Source organism: Calonectris borealis, chromosome W, assembly GCF_964195595.1.
Source record: "Calonectris borealis chromosome W, bCalBor7.hap1.2, whole genome shotgun sequence".
Classification (NCBI taxonomy): domain Eukaryota; kingdom Metazoa; phylum Chordata; class Aves; order Procellariiformes; family Procellariidae; genus Calonectris; species Calonectris borealis.
This window is the reverse complement of record NC_134351.1, coordinates 47,134,017-47,151,860: the sequence shown is the minus strand read 5'-3', so window position 1 is coordinate 47,151,860 and position 17,844 is coordinate 47,134,017. Positions and strand designations below refer to the sequence as shown.

The 17,844-nt window shown below is 42.2% G+C and overlaps 1 protein-coding gene across 1 annotated transcript in view; it reads right to left on the bottom strand.

Annotated features, from left to right (window-relative positions):
* LOC142075048 (BDNF/NT-3 growth factors receptor-like) overlaps window positions 1–17,844 on the bottom strand; it is a 236,140-nt gene that overhangs the window by 161,247 nt on the left and 57,049 nt on the right. Inside the window, exons 7-10 of the mRNA XM_075136040.1 lie at window positions 8,884–9,016; window positions 7,091–7,390; window positions 2,300–2,332; window positions 1,858–1,928 (exon numbers count right to left, since the gene is read on the bottom strand). Coding sequence (XP_074992141.1) covers window positions 1,858–1,928; window positions 2,300–2,332; window positions 7,091–7,390; window positions 8,884–9,016 — 537 coding nt within the window. The remainder of the gene's footprint in view (window positions 1–1,857; window positions 1,929–2,299; window positions 2,333–7,090; window positions 7,391–8,883; window positions 9,017–17,844) is intronic.

Sequence of the window (17,844 nt, the reverse complement as noted above, 5' to 3'; positions counted from 1 at the left end):
ATCTAGCAGTCCTACTGCAAATCACTCCCTAGCTATTAACTTACTTCTACAGATAAGTCATAATTTAGGTTACAGAACTGCTTTTCAGATTTCAAAAATCCTTTAGTAAACAGATCAACCATGTTAAGTGACTGGACAAATTATTAAGCCAAGAATTATTTAAAAATGTGATCAAACCAAGAGAACTTGAAGAAAACCATCAAACAGTCAAATAATCATCGATTGTAGACATTTCCTCTCAGAGAGATACTGTTCAACAGAGAAAGGTTGTATTGGATTTGCGTGGCAAGGTTTTGGTAGCGGGGGGACTACAGGGGTGGCTTCTGTGAGAAACTGCTAGAAGCTTCCCCCATGTCTGATAGAGCCAATGCCAGCCGGCTCCAAGACGGACCCGCCACTGGCTAAAACTGAGCCAATCAGTGACGGTGGTAGCGCCTCTGTGATAACATATTTAAGAAGGGGAAAAAAAACCTGTTGCGCAACAGCAGCCGGAAGACAGGAGTGAGAATATGTGAGAGAAACAACTCTGCAGACACCAAGGTCAGTGAAGAGGGACAGGGAGGAGGTGCTCCAGGTGCCGGAGCAGAGATTCCCCTGCAGCCTGTGGAGAAGACCATAGTGAGGCAGGTTGTTCCCCTGCAGCCCATGGAGGTCCATGGTGGAGCAGATATCCACCTGCAGCCCATGGAGGATCTCACGCTGGAGCAGGTGGATGCCCAAAGGAGGCTGTGACCCCGTGGAAAGCCTGCACTGGAGCAGGTTCCTGGCAGGACCTAGGACCCCGTGGAGAGAGGAGCCCACGCTGGAACAGGTTTGCTAGCAGGTCTTGTAACCCCGTGGGGGACCCATGCTGGGGCCTGAAAAGAAGTCATGAAAAATGCTCAGTCTCTAGGAGGAGCTAATTCCTGGGTGGTTCCACAATCAACCATGCAGTGGTTTTCCCAAGAAGTATAACAGTTTCTAGACTTTTTAGCCTTATTTATTCATCTCACCAACTGGACTTGTGAATTTGGAATAATTAAGGAAACACTCCAGACTACAGTGTTGCACAAAGCAAGCACTAAGTCACTGAAACAAAGATCAAAGGCAGCAATTTCAAAAAATAGAAAGAAAAGCCAGAAATAAAAAGGAATATTGTTTTCATCAGAACTAGATCTTGCAGGCTGTGATTCACTTGCACAACTCAAAGCACACATTTTAACCAAATCTACCAGTCAACTGAATTACTGTACTCATACACATGCATCAGGACCTTGATAAACAGCTCAGACTCAAAATCTTCATGTATACAACGTATATAACACAACACATGTAGAAAACTGCAAACCATCACCTCTTCCTCCCCCTCAAAAAGAAAAATTGGGAAGAGAGGGAGGGGAAGCTATGCTTTAGTATTTCTAAGCACTTAAAGCCAAATTGATGCTTCAAATGCACATTTGCTAAAGTTTAATGACATGGAATCAGAGTAATAACATTTAAATCAGCTTAAGAAAACGTGATTCATGGGCCATTTTGTCCAAATAAAAGAAGTACTCCAAACAGGATCCAGCTTCTGCTGGAAGCTAAAGGGTGTTTTGGATGTGTTGGTTAGGATGTACTTTCATGCTCAGCAGAAGTATAGCAGAACTGTTATGTAAAACTAGCCATTTGTTTTTCAGTTTGCAGCTTCTACTATAATGCGCATTGGCTTTCAATAGGTATAGCCTAAAATATTTTGCTTAACTAAAAAGTAACTTGAACACTGTGTCATCAAATCTTCTCTCAGATATCACTGAGTTGATGTTCTGCTTATGCAAGAGAGAATAAAGGAAGGTACAAATGAGAGGACAGAGAAAAATTACCTACAGGAAAACTCACTTGTGCCAAACTCATTTTTAAGGGGAATTTAGGGGTACATTTTTGGAGGCAAAACAAGTATGGAATCATCCCTGAAAAAATAAGTTAGATAAGGAAAAATCATGAACTCTCTTTCCTCCAAGAAATGCCTCTGGAAGGTTCACAAAATCTCATGCCTGTGTGCTGCATCAGACAGTTGTCATCCTACAGTACCAATTGTAACCATCAGTAGCAGTGGATTTATGCTAATCTGAATCAAAAGCAGCAGCGCAAGTAAAAATTGCCCTCATTTATCTTAAATAATATAAGTCAGGAAAAGAACCAACAATACAAAGTGCCTTTTAGAATTGTGTTATAATATGTGCCATTTCAGTTTAACTGAGCCTGACATTCAATCTTTTAGTGCTTTGAGTTCCTTTATTTCTATCAATAAAAAAAAAGAAAAAGAAAATCAAATATATACCATAAATGTCTGGATCCACAATTGGGCCACTACCTGTGCATGGAGAAGAAAAAAAAAAAAACAAAAAACCAAAAAAACAGAAAGAAAAAGCCTTTGTAAATAGATTGCAAATGCTGGAAGAATGAGAGTTTCTTTAGGATTTTTTTTTAAGAGTTTACATGTTATTTGCAATAGCAATGGTCAGTACCTACACAAATGCAAAGCAACATCAATATATTGTACTATAATTTACAATTATTTTAGAGCTATCTCAAACATTAACACTTTGCTTCATGTGAAACAGATAACACACAGGGCATTTGCTCTAGTAAAAGCAGGCAAAATTCTGCTCTCTGCTGCTAATGTATATCTGGAATAAGTGCAACAGTAACTATTCTTGTTGAAAATCAATGGTAAAATTCTCCCTGACATTAAGTGGAAGCAGACTTCAGTGGGAGTTACAATAACTGACTTTTACCTGGTCAAAAAATTTGCAGTTAAATCACTGAGAGAGCAAACTGGTTTAGAGCTGCAGCATTGTGGCAAATTAAAGGCTAGAGGACGCTGTTAGAGGATGCTCCCAAGAAGCCGGCTGCACACCTGATCTACAGACAGAACTCTTATTGAAAGAATAAGATTTCCCATATGCAAAGAAACTAGAGAAGCCAGCCTTTACTCAAGAAAAGTAGATACCTGTCTAGTATATACTTTTCTAAATTTTACTAGTTCCAGTTTGCAGCTTTTTCCAATTACTGCACATATGTAAGGCTAAGCACACATGTGAGTATAACACACACTGAAGTTAGTATACTATTAGTCTATTCATGCTTCGAAAGACACTTGTGTTATATTTCAACATGCCCGTTCATCCTGGTCTATAATGTATTTATAGCATGCCTTATGTAGTATATTTACTCTTTAATAGATAGTTAAAACCTCTAAAGATGACTCAAACTTCAAAAAGCATAATTCTGTTTATAATACCATACAGTAATTCCATACCAGTGACATTACACTGGCATAAAGCCACTGTGAAGTATGACCAGAACACAGTTGTTTCTGCTTATTTCAACAGCATGAGAATCTGTGCTGAAAATATAAAATAAGAGTTGCAACCTATTTGCAAAATGGCAGCAGATAATTAGGTTCATTTTTAAATGCATTTGAAGATATTCTAGTACCCAGAGATATAGATTAAGAGACCCCATGAGAATGGTCATGTCAAGCTGCAGAAATAAATAACAAGTGAAATAAGTGTGTACTACTATCTGTCCTCAAGCACGTTCTGACCAGGGTTTTTTGTCCATAAACCTTCATGGATTCAGTTTTTCCAGTATAAAACATTCAGCTGATGAAAGAACCAGTTTACCTTCTGGATGAGTCCTACTTCTCATAATCTGAAGAAAAAAAAAACAAACTTCCTAGGCCTTTACTCCTGAGTTAAATGACAACATTTTTATTACTGTTTACTGGAAATGGGATAAAATAATCAGATTGGTTTAACCTGTAATTCCTGCTAGGGGCATATAAACCAGGAAGTCATCTATTCCATTCAAATACCTTTTATATAACTAAATACTTCACTTGAAATAAAGTTGAAAAAATCAAGAAGTCAGACCAACCCCAAATTTCTATGTAGCATTCCCTACATAAAAACATTATCAAAACATTGGTTGAATCTATTTTAACATGAATCTTTACCACAGTAATTTTGCATGTTTACATGCAATTATTTTTAACGCAAAGAACAGCATTGTTGTTTTGGTCCCTGTTAGAACAGGTTGTTGTGCAAATAAAATATTACAGACATATCCTATTCACTCATCTTTATAAACTCCCTCAACTGCATTTGGTTTGCTTGCTTCTTTCTTTATAAAGTTGACACTTTCAAAATAAAGCAGCAGCAAAAGACTCAACCCCAAAAAATACTTGTGCAACACATTCACATGTTATTAAGCCAAACCAGCAGATGCTACTATGCATATCTAACATATTATTATACTATGACAAGATACTACATGACTTGAATTCCTTCAGCTGAATTTTAGAGTAGAGGGCTAGCAGATGAATGATTTTACTTAAAAATAATTATTATTGGTAAAAATCTCTCCAGCACTCATTAGCTGTTATGGATCAATTATGGAAATGGCCTCTGGAATAAAACACAGTTGTTTATTGCTTAGCGTTTGCTGCAATGTAGTCTCAAATAGTCAAATTATCCTCAGCAAGAACAGCTTCACTGGAATCCATGAAGATTAGCAGATTAAAACTAGTTCAAAATCTAGCTAACAGAATGTGAAATTTGTTCCCCCAGACCTTAGTATTTTAAACAAACTTTTAATTTATAACATTAACTGTGATATCATTAACTTGACCCAAATCCCACTGTGGTACATGATTTCCTCTCCTTTATGCTTGTATCCTCCGTCCCTTGAAAAATGTTCTGTAAGTAGCATGCTGGAAGCTGAGAGCATCTTAGCACAAATCCTGTCTTCATCATGCTTGATGCAACTTTGAAAGTAGAGTATTAGGCTGTTGATGATACAACATGCTTCAGACTTTGTTGTATTTATTTTAAATAGACATATAGTTTATAGGTGAAGGGTTTTTTAATTTGCTTTTGTTTTATCTTCAGTGCATTTGCCTGTAAGTGATTTAATAACCAGAGAATCAGTTCAAAGCTCAGTCAGGATACCCCACCCCATGAAACATCAGGGCTGGTATTTAATTCAGTCATGAAGGCATGGAAATTAACATAATACCAGAGCATGGGCCTAATCTTTACGCTTCGTTGTACGATATGTGGGCCAAAAGGAGATATGCTGAAAAAGCCTGAAAGATCTGAAAAAAAAAAAAAGATCTGAAAAAAGCCTGAAAGTTCCTGGCAGTGCTTTAAATAGTAATAGTAAAAAAAAAAGAAAAAAAAGTAATACAATGCATAGAGGATGCTAGTTTTTTAACATTTACTTTTATGCCAGCTTCAATGGAGGAGACAACAATGTTGTGGAATATTCTAAAGCTCAGTACCATAAGTCTTACAGGAAAAAGCCCCACTAATAAAAACAACATTGAGGAGGCTAACTAGATAAGTCATTTCCCCTGCTGTTAATTTTTAAAATTGGTTTGGTGCCATCCCCTACACACAAACTGATTTCTAATGCAGTTACATCCTGTCTGTATGTAGTCCAGTTTGAACACAACATAGATTATCTTGGAGACTTATAATGCATATGTTTATAAAAATGAAGGAACAAATAAATAATGCTGTCTTTCTAATTGGAAGGATGTCTTTAATTTAAAAGGCCACAACTGGGAAATTTTCAGCTTACAGGGGACAAGCATAAAAGAAAAATGGAACATTAAAAGAAAAAAACCAATAAATTCATATAAATGTATTCGAGGAACTGTTATTCTGTTAAGAAAATGAAGCCAAATTCATATTAAATAATCAAAGTGTAAGAGAACTTCCATTGTATACAGAATATCTATGAGGTGAACTGTTTTACTGAACTGTTATAATGTAGCATTAAAGGATGCCAGTAGCTGAAACCATGACCTGTTTCTGTAATGAGTCTATTTAAGGAAGGACTGTAGAGAAAAAAGAAGAGAGGAGCTACTAAGAACAGCAGGAGAAAATAGGGCCTGATTATATCAGCTCTTCACCTTCTCTTTCTAAAGGTGGGAAAGAAAAAGACTTGCCATCTCTCTCCCTGCAGCAGGCTGAGCTGATAGGAACAAATGTTAAATACAGACTATATTTTTACTGTCTGTAGCCTACAATGTAGGAAAGGGAAGTTAAACATTCACATTTTTTCTGTCACATAACATTAGCACTGCATATTGCTGTTTCAAAAATGAGGGAGGCTATTTCTATCCCATGGTTAAAAAGCTCATATTTTCAGATATGATTCTGCAATTATTTGCACAAAACCACACCTATATTTCCACTGAAGGTCCACTCAGTTTTTTCACATACAGCAATGCACTTACATGTATGCCTTCATATTCTTACAGTCACTTCAAATATGGTTTTGAAGATGTGGGAAAAGATCAAACCACAATGTACATTAACTACTTACAGTAGTCCCTGCAGTTCAGTGAATTAGTCCACCTTGAGACTGCTCACATAGCATTTAGGAGGTCTGACCTGGAGCCTTTAGAGAAGCATAAGATGCATACATTTGAAGATAACCATCTTGAGCACAGATATTCCTAGGCATGCAGATGCCCAACCTCCACCGAAATGAATGGGAATTGAATGTCTAAATGTCTGTGAGGACCTGAGAGCTGGTCCATCCTGCCTCTGGGTTACTTGTTTTCTATCCAGCTCCCTCTAGTGTCCTACACAATATATTATCATCAACTCACTGGACTACATTACTGATTTTGCATCAATGCACTAGATGCTATGTAGGCATACTCCCTGTGCCCTTGGATACACTGCCTAGTTGCACTTGTACACAGTGTAGAAAACTTGCAGAGTGACTGAATTGGTACTCAGTGCTTTCCAGGATCAGAACTGAGGCTAAAGAAAACACTTCAGAAACAGCAATCTTTTACTAGCCTTAACTGGCACTGAGGATGGTTACTCAAATGGAGGATTTAGAGAGCACTAGCATGGCCTCCCTTGAAAAGCAATAAACAAGAAGAAAATGTTAAAAAAATTATTGTTTTACAACTAATCTTGAAGACATTCATTCAGAGAAAAAACGTGTATAAAAAGCTTCCTCCAAAATAGGTAAGCTGGCCAGGAGCACTGTCTCCACATTCTTGTCAATTTGCAATTGCTAACATAAAAAAAATTATACTCACCATCTCCAGGCACTGACATGAAATGAGCATTAACCCGTTTTTCATCCTCTCCATACTCGTTCTTTGCTAGTAAGGTATAAGCACCATTGTTCAGATGGGTAGGGTTTTCCAGCTGAAGGCAGCCGTGGTATTCACTTTGATTGATAACATGTATTTTAGTACAGATGTATTCAGACTCATTCAGTATAGCCCCTTCATAGAACCACTGCAATGTGGGCTTAGGGTTCCCTTTCACAGTGAATGGAATACACCAGTGGTGGTCCGGGGTTGGAGATTCAATAAATGTGATATTTGGTGCAACTATATTGGGAAAAAAAGAGTGAAGAACATCAGAATATCCCGAACGTCTTTTTTTCTCAGGTTATTAGTGCTAAAATACGCTACTTGAAGGAATTATACCTATTTGGAGGATACTCACACAGGAAGCCCACCTGCTCTGCCTTGGGTACTGTGCTCACAACTGAAATGAAGCCATTCTTCAGAAAGAAACAAAACAAACTAGTTTCAGACAAAGTGTGAACCCCCATTAAATCACTTACTCTGCAAGGTGTGGAAAGTTCAGTTACCAGATCACTGAGAAGGGAGATAGGGAAATTTTAGCTTTACTGTGCTGAAAAAATGGCACAGAGGAGTGCTGAAGGAACAAAACAGTATTAAAAATATTTAAAAGTCAGCCAAAAGCAAGTAGTACTGGAAATATATTCAGCTAGGAATCTAAACTTTTGGATGACTTCTTTAAAAGAATCAAAGCCAGAACAGCTGATTTAATTCCCTGGATTCTTCTGTCAGGGAAGGACCATTTTCTACTATGCATTTTCTCATTCTTTGTTCAAACGTGCTAAATGCCTCAAGTTTACAGACTTCTGTTTCCCTCAGGAGACTATTCCAACACCTTGCACATTATTTCGCTGTTAGGAAATTTTCCTTGATACTCATTCTTAACTGCATCCAATTTCATCTAGTTATACTCCCTTTTATCACTCATAACAGTGCCAATCTCACAATCTCATTTACACTGTTCAAACATTTCTAGTTTATGTCCCTTTCCATAGCTATTACATATCTAATTTCCACCTACAAAACATTTTAAATGCTTCTAGAGTGATTTCTCAAGTTTACTGTCATTAGCACATGCTGAAAAAAATTTTCCATCTACAAAGTGTTCCATTCCCATCTTCAATTAAACAGAGGGTTGCAACTTCTGAAAACATATTTCACATAAAATGAATTCAGGCTGGAATCTCAGATCTAAGAAGCCAATGGTTCTATACTACATGTCCCTTCCCCCTTCCTTGGCCCTGACAAATAATTATTCAAAGCTATGACAAATAAATTTACATCTGGCAGAACAAATGATGCAAGTGTGTTAATTTTTGAACAAAGCAATTGTTGGTTTAGTTAAAAAAAAAACGTTAAAATTTTTAGTTTATTATAAATAATTTCTATGACTTTTGATGCATTCATGTTTCTTATTTCCTAAGATAGCGTGTATGTATATGCACACCATTACAAACCTGTTCACACTGACAGTACCACTGAGTATTTGGGGTTTCAGAAATTTACTTAAGGATTGCTCAGACTGGAAGATAAAGCATTTAGAAATATAATTTTTGCAGAAGAACTCAGAGCAGAAAAAGGTAAAAATAACAACTGCTCATTGGGCTATTCCCAGAATTAACTGCAATAGATAGTTCACATGCTTAAAGGGTGTTTCTGTTTCAACAACCTGTGTGCCCAACAAATATTTATACCCAAAATAGTTATTGCCAATGTGGATTAGCCTGCTTACATACAGAATACTGTGAGCTCGGCAGAGGCTTGGTCCTCTCCCACAATATTCTCTGCTACACAAGAAATCCACAGTCCGCTGTCCACAGATGAAACGTTCTTCATGGTTAGCAAGGCAGGATTCTTACTTGTGTCACTCTACAAATGATCAAAAAATATGGATGTGCCAAATATGGCATAAAGTAACAATGGAGAGAGGGGGAACCATTGGCCACAGTTCAACAGCATTTTCCATTTTTCCCTTCCTTTTATCTGTATCAAACTGTAATTAATCAAAGCATTACTTTGGTGTTGTCCTGGTTTCGGCTGGGATAGGGTTAAATTTCTTCCTAGTGCTGTGTTTTGGATTTAGTACGAGGAGAATGTTGATAACACACTGATGTTTTCAGTTGTTGCTAAGTGCCCTCCTAGTCCAAGGACAGCTCCCGTGCCTACTGACTGAGCTGGGTACACAAGATGGGAGGGAACATAATCAGGACAGCCAGCCCAGCTGGCCAATGGGGTATTCCATACCATGTGACGTCATGCTCAGTATATGAAGGGTAGGCGTGATCCAGGAAGTACCGATCGCTACTTGGTTATCGGTCAGCGCGGGTGGTGAGCAATTGCATTGTGCATCACTCATTTTGTATATTTTATCATTATCATTATTATTTTCCCTTTTTTTCCCTGTTCTATTAAACTGTCTTTATCTCAACCCACGAGTTTTTCTCACCCTTACCCTTCCGATTCTCTCCCCGTCCCGCTGGGGGTGGGGGTGAGTGAGCGAGCGGCTGCGTGGTATTTGGCAGCCTGCCAGGTTAAACCACGACAGTCATTTTTGGCGCCCAACGTGGGGCACGAAGGGTTGAGATAACGACACATCTGACCCAAACGGGTTAAAACAAATTTGTTATAAGCATTCATTATATCAGTTTAGTACTCGATGTTCACAATGTTGATTTATTTGCTCTCAGAGTTTTTGGATCTGTTCTTGCAGTTTTGGTATGTAGCACCTTACTGGCTGTCTATACTGCTGATTATCAGTTTGTATGTGGGGTTGGTCATCTCTGGGAAATGGATTAAGGTCATTGCTTTGCTATACTGTGTGACACTGGCTTTATGTTATGATAAAAATATTGGTCACGAGCCTGTACTCAGCACTGCCATCATTCCTGTTCTTCTGAAGCTATCTTTTGGAAACTATTAATAATTACACTTCTTACGTCTTCACCTCAGAGGATGAATTTAGTGGGGAGACAGGATGGGACACTTTCTCCCACTTGTTCACCTTCCCCTCCATATCTTCAGAAACTCCTTTTTCTTCTATCCTCTTCATGAAGACGTCCACAATATTCCCTGAGAATTTTGAATATCCTTGTGTCCTGGTTTCGGCTGGGATAGGGTTAAATTTCTTCCTAGTGCTGTGTTTTGGATTTAGTATGAGGAGAATGTTGATAACACACTGATGTTTTCAGTTGTTGCTAAGTGCCCTCCTAGTCCAAGGACAGCTCCCGTGCCTACTGACTGAGCTAGGTACACAAGATGGGAGGGAACATAATCAGGACAGCCAGCCCAGCTGGCCAATGGGGTATTCCATACCATGTGACGTCATGCTCAGTATATGAAGGGTAGGCGTGATCCAGGAAGTACCGATCGCTACTTGGTTATCGGTCAGCGCGGGTGGTGAGCAATTGCATTGTGCATCACTCATTTTGTATATTCTATCATTATTTATTATCATTATTCTCCCTTTTCTGTTCTATTAAACTGTCTTTATCTCAACCCACGAGTTTTTCTCACTCTTACCCTTCCGATTCTCTCCCCGTCCCATTGGGGGGGCGGGGGGAGTGAGTGAGCGGCTGCGTGGTATTTGGCTGCCTGCCAGGTTAAACCACGACACCTTGGGATGTTCAAACAAGCATGATCATATTGCTATGTCTCCTGAATGTGGTTCAGGCCTTGTTTAGAGTTAAACAACTATTCAGGAATACTGTCCAGAGATCAACCCCAGCAACAGATACAGTGACTACTCAAACCCCCACGACAGGCACTGTAGCTGCTTCAACCCCCACAACAACCACTATGGCTACTCAGACCCAGGCAACAGTCACTACAGTTACTCCAACCCCCGCAACAGGCACTGCAGCTACTCAAACTCCGCCAACAGTCACTGCAGTTACTCCAACCAGTGCGACAAGCACTGCAGCCACTCAAACCCCGGCAACAGTCACTACAAATACTCCAACCCCCGCGACAGGCACTGCAGCTACCCAAACCCTCGCGACGGGTACTACAGCTGAACCAGAGGACCAACCGTCGCTGGTATCCGTCACCCCTGTACAGAAGAAGAAATCTTTGAAGCGGAAGTCAGGTCGTGTAGAAAAGGATGATGGAAAAGCAGGGACATCACGAGGAGGGGAGGAGGAAGAGGAAGAACTCATAAATGAGATGGAAACCACCCGATCCTTATCCCTGAATGAGTTGCGAGATATGCGGAAAGGTTTCGGCCGTCGTCCAGGCGAGCATATTGTTACCTGGCTGCTCCGATGATGGGATAATGGGGCCAGTAGCCTGGAATTAGAGGGGAAGGAGGCCAAACAGCTGGGATCCCTTGCTAGGGAAGCGGGTATTGACAAAGCAATCGGAAAAGGGACACAGGTCCTCAGCCTCTGGAGGCGACTGCTGTCAGGCGTGAAGGAAAGGTATCCCTTCAAGGAAGATGTTATATATCGCCCAGGCAAATGGACCACTATGGAGAGAGGTATCCAGTACCTGAGAGAACTAGGCATGCTGGAGGTGGTTTATAGTGACCTGGACGACGCCCGAACACCCAAAGATCCAGATGACGTCCAGTGCACCCGACCCATGTGGCGGAAGTTGGTACAGAGCGCACCAGCATCGTATGCCAGTTCGTTGGCAGTACTGTGCTGGAAAGAGGAAGAAGCACCAACGGTGGATGAGGTGGTTAGCAGACTTCGGGATTTCGAAGAAACTATCTCCTCCTCCCTTGTCTCGGCTGTGGAGAAACTGTCCCGGGAGGTCCAGCAACTCAAAGAGGGTATGTCCTATTCTCCACCTGTACGGACCAGTATCTCAGCCATTAAGAGTCAGCGTTCTTCTGCTCAAGAGAGAGGATATAGAAAGTACACACCACGGGGCACCCTGTGGTTTTACCTGCGTGACCACGGAGAGGACATGAGGCAGTGGGATGGAAAACCTACCTTCATCCTAGAGGCACGTGTACGTGAGTTGCAAGGAAAAACAATCACACAAGGGGGTTCTCCCAGGAAAAATGCTGCTCCAGTTGTCAGGAAAACCCTGTCTCACGACGGTCCAGTTTCCAGTGAACAGTTCCCCAGACAGAGTAGAAGGGCTGATCTTACTTTGGATTGTAATTGCAATGAAGAAATTCTTGACTCACGTTTGCAAGAAGTGAGAGATGGATACTATGACCAGAACTAGAGGGGCCCTGCCTCCAGCCAGGTGGAGGAAAGGGAGAACCGGGTTTACTGGACTGTGTGGATTCGATGGCCTGGCACATCAGACCCACAGGAGTATAAGGCTCTCGTAGACACCGGTGCACAGTGTACCCTGATGCCATCAAGCTATAAAGGGGCAGAACCCATCTGTATTTCTGGAGTGACAGGGGGATCCCAAGAGTTAACTGTATTGGAGGCCGATGTGAGCCTAACCGGGAATGAGTGGCAGAAGCACCCCATTGTGACTGGCCCAGAGGCTCCGTGCATCCTTGGCATAGACTACCTCAGGAGAGGGTATGTCAAGGACCCAAAAGGGTACTGGTGGGCTTTTGGTATAGCTGCCCTGGAGACGGAGGAAATTAAACAGCTGTCCACCTTGCCCGGTCTCTCAGAGGACCCTTCTGTTGTGGGGTTGCTGAGGGTTGAAGAACAACAAGTACCAATCGCTACCACAACAGTGCACCGGCGACAATACCGCACCAACCGAGACTCTCTGATCCCCATCCATGAGCTGATTCGTCGACTGGAGAGCCAAGGAGTGATCAGCAAGACTCGCTCACCCTTCAACAGTCCCATATGGCCAGTGCGAAAGTCTAATGGAGAGTGGAGACTAACAGTAGACTATCGTGGCCTGAACGAAGTCACGCCGCCACTGAGTGCTGCCGTGCCGGACATGCTAGAACTTCAATACGAACTGGAGTCAAAGGCAGCCAAGTGGTACGCCACAATTGACATTGCTAATGCCGCCTTCTCCATCCCTTTGGCGGCAGAGTGCAGGCCACAGTTTGCTTTCACTTGGAGGGGCGTCCAGTACACCTGGAACCGACTGCCCCAGGGGTGGAAACACAGCCCTACCATTTGCCATGGGCTGATCCACACCGCACTGGAACAGGGTGAGGCTCCAGAACACCTGCAGTACATTGATGCCATCATCGTATGGGGCAACACAGCAGAAGAAGTTTTTGAGAAAGGGAAGAAAATAATTCAAATCCTTCTGAAATCTGGTTTTGCCATAAAACAAAGTAAGGTCAAGGGACCTGCACAGGAGATCCAGTTTTTAGGAATAAAATGGCAAGATGGACGTCGTCAGATCCCAACGGATGTGATCAACAAAATAACAGCCATGTCCCCACCAACTAGCAAAAAGGAAACACAAGCTTTCTTAGGCGTGGTGGGTTTTTGGAGAATGCATATTCCAAATTACAGTCAGATCGTAAGCCCTCTCTATCAAGTGACCAGGAAGAAGAATGACTTCAAATGGGGCCCTGAGCAGCGACAAGCCTTTGAACAAATTAAACAGGAGATAGTTCAGGCAGTAGCACTTGGGCCAGTCCGGGCAGGACAAGATGTAAAGAATGTGCTCTACACCGCAGCCGGGGAGAATGGCCCTACCTGGAGCCTCTGGCAGAAAGCACCAGGGGAGACTCGAGGTCGACCCTTAGGGTTCTGGAGTCGGGGATACAGAGGATCGGAGGCCCGCTACACTCCAACTGAGAAGGAGATATTGGCAGCATATGAAGGGATTCGAGCTGCTTCGGAAGTGGTTGGTACTGAAGCACAGCTCCTCCTGGCACCCCGACTGCCGGTGCTGGGCTGGATGTTCAAGGGGAGGGTCCCCTCTACACATCATGCAACCGATACTACGTGGAGTAAGTGGGTCGCACTGATCACACAACGGGCCCGAATAGGAAACCCCAGTCGCCCAGGAATCTTGGAGGTGATCACGAACTGGCCAGAAGGCAAAGATTTTGGCATATCCACAGAGGAGGAGGTGACACGTGCTGAAGAGGCCCTACTGTATAATAAACTACCAGAAAACAAGAAGCAATATGCCCTGTTCACTGATGGGTCCTGTCGCCTTGTGGGAAAACATCGGAGATGGAAAGCTGCTGTATGGAGTCCTATACGACAAGTTGCAGAAACTGCTGAAGGAGAAGGTGAATCGAGCCAGTTTGCAGAGGTGAAAGCCATCCAGCTGGCCTTGGACATTGCTGAACGAGAAAAAAGGCCAGTACTTTATCTCTATACTGACTCATGGATGGTGGCAAATGCCCTGTGGGGGTGGCTGCAGCAGTGGAAGCAGAACAACTGGCAGCGCAGAGGTAAACCCATCTGGGCTGCCGCATTGTGGCAAGATATTGCTGCCCGGGTAGAGAACCTGACTGTAAAAGTACGTCATGTAGATGCTCACGTACCCAGGAGTCGGGCCCCTGAAGGACACCAAAACAACCAGCAGGTGGACCAGGCTGCTAAGATTGAAGTGGCCCAGGTGGATTTGGACTGGCAACATAAGGGTGAATTATTTATAGCTCGGTGGGCCCATGACGCGTCAGGCCATCAAGGAAGAGATGCAACATATAGATGGGCTCGTGATCGAGGGGTGGACTTAACCATGGACGCTATTGCACAGGTTATCCACGAATGTGAAACGTGCGCTGCAATCAAACAAGCCAAGCGAGTGAAGCCTCTTTGGTATGGAGAACGATGGTTGAAATATAAATATGGGGAGGCCTGGCAGATTGATTATATCACACTCCCACAAACCCGGCACGGCAAGCGCTATGTGCTCACCATGGTGGAAGCAACCACCGGATGGCTAGAAACATACCCTGTGCCCCATGCCACTGCCCGGAACACCATCCTGGGCCTTGAAAAGCAAGTCCTGTGGCGACATGGCACCCCAGAAAGAATTGAGTCAGACAATGGGACTCACTTCCGAAACACCCTCATAGACACCTGGGCCAAAGAGCATGGCATTGAGTGGGTCTATCACATCCCCTATCGTGCACCAGCCTCCGGGAAAATCGAACGATACAATGGACTGCTAAAGACTACGCTGAGAGCAATGGGTGGTGGGACATTCAAACACTGGGACACACATTTAGCAAAGGCCACCTGGTTAGTCAATACCAGGGTATCTGCCAATCGAGCTGGCCCTGCCCAATCAAGACTCTTACGTACTGTAGATGGAGATAAAGTCCCTGTCGTGCATATGAGAAATATGCTGGGGAAGACAGTCTGGGTTACTCCTGCCTCTGGCAAGGGAAAACCCATCCGTGGGATTGCTTTTGCTCAAGGACCTGGGTGCACTTGGTGGGTGATGCGAAAGGATGGGGAGGTCCGGTGTGTACCTCAAGGGGATTTGATTTTGGGTGAAAATAGCCAATGAGCTGAATTTTGATGTCAACTGTTACATGATATTGTATGTCATTATTTCTATGATATAGCAGTGGTATAGCAGTGAAAATCACCCAGATTAGTGAAGAATGAACTAACTCCGATGAAACCGAGCGAAGTGCAACGATGATAGAACTGGACGAGCGCAGCAGTACCGAAATGAGAACTGGCTTCAGGATGCAACGGCCCAACACCACACACCATCTCTTCGGCCCTGAAAGACTGTTATAACAAATGGAGCCCAAAGTCATGGACTAAATGAACTCAATGGACATTTTAGAGGGATAGTCCATAGACGGAGGGAATGATATCTGTGCGTGCATATATATATATGTGTGTATATATAAAGAAAGATAGTGGTGGTTAATTGAAATGTATTAAAAAAGATGTGAGACCTAAGCACAACGTAAATGGTATGGAATAAGGGGTGGATACTGTCCTGGTTTCGGCTGGGATAGGGTTAAATTTCTTCCTAGTGCTGTGTTTTGGATTTAGTATGAGGAGAATGTTGATAACACACTGATGTTTTCAGTTGTTGCTAAGTGCCCTCCTAGTCCAAGGACAGCTCCCGTGCCTACTGACTGAGCTAGGTACACAGGATGGGAGGGAACATAATCAGGACAGCCAGCCCAGCTGGCTAATGGGGTATTCCATACCATGTGACGTCATGCTCAGTATATGAAGGGTAGGCGTGATCCAGGAAGTACCGATCGCTACTTGGTTATCGGTCAGCGCGGGTGGTGAGCAATTGCATTGTGCATCACTCATTTTGTATATTTTATCATTATCATTATTATTTTCCCTTTTTCTGTTCTATTAAACTGTCTTTATCTCAACCCACGAGTTTTTCTCACCCTTACCCTTCCGATTCTCTCCCCGTCCCGCTGGGGGTGGGGGGGAGTGAGTGAGTGGCTGCATGGTATTTGGCTGCCTGCCAGGTTAAACCACGACAGGTGTCTTATCCAAACAGATGCAAAACACCTACAGAACCAATTGTAACCATCGGTAGCAGTGGATTCAAAGCCCCAAAAACTCATTCATTTTTCCACCATGTCACTTTCTGTTTCTCCCTTCTTTTGACACCTCTTTCGCTCTACACAAATGTTTTTTTCTGCACCCATTCCCTTGCTTATCCCTCTCTTCAGTTTCATGATTGATTTCTATGGTCTATCTATCTCTAATATTTTTAATCTTTTTATTCCCTCCTATATTCTGTTCAGTCCTCACTTTACTCTTCCTTTTATCTCTTTCATTTACACTTAGCTTGACATCTCTTCTACTACTGCCTTTCGAGCTCTACTGCACCTTGACAACAACATGTCTTCTCTGTCTCTTAAAAGCTTCTTGCTATCATGGAACCTTCCACAAGAGAGTATGTCCCTTCTACTAACTGAACTACTGCCCAAGTGCTGTTTTACTGTGCTTGAGCACAGGCTAATTGAGGTAAGAATTATGATTTACAGAAAGTTCAGTGCTATATTAAATATGCAGCTATGCTACACTGCATAAAGTAAATTACAAAAATTAATTACAAAAACAAAGCAAAAAGCAATTACAAATATTTTAAAAAAAATAATACCAGCTAGCAAAGCTAGTTGTTAAAGCCTCTGTTATCTTAAACAAGGTCCTTAAAATGACAGCCAAATAATTACTATTTCCATACTTGAATTTTTCATGAAATGCAAGATTATTTTATTAAAAAGGAAAGGAACCAAATCAAATTTAGAAAATAAACAACAATTAGGATGATTGTTTAAAAAACACCTTTTGGGGTACTTATTGTACACGTATGCTTTGATGCTGCACAGAACACAAGCAAATGATATGCTGCACCTGTAAAACCACAGTGACTTCCAGTGGTAGACAATGGGGACATGTGGGAACACTCCTGCATACAGGATTGCAGGACCAGAATTTTAAACATCGAGATGACACATTAACTCCACTTAAGTCAAATGTCCCATTGATTTCACTGTGACGCTGGGGCAGGAGGAGTGGTAAAGCCAACATTTCTCCATGTGCAACTCTCGGAGGTGAGCAGTCCTCAAAGCAGGAGTCAAAGCACAGGGCTTCAATTGCAGGCTCAGGCTGAAACATATAGCAAGAAAAGTCTAACTGACATTAACCAACTTATACATCAGCATGAAAGCTGAGCATGTGGTTAATGTTGCAGGACTGAAGTTTGGTTTTCACTTTTGCTAACATTTCTCCTTGTAAAACAGGAAAGAAAAACAGGAAGCAGCAGCATAGGAGGTTAAGAAAAGGGAGGCAGAAACAAAGATATGGAAGTGAGAAAAAGGAAACCAAAACCAACACTCGCAGAAAAGG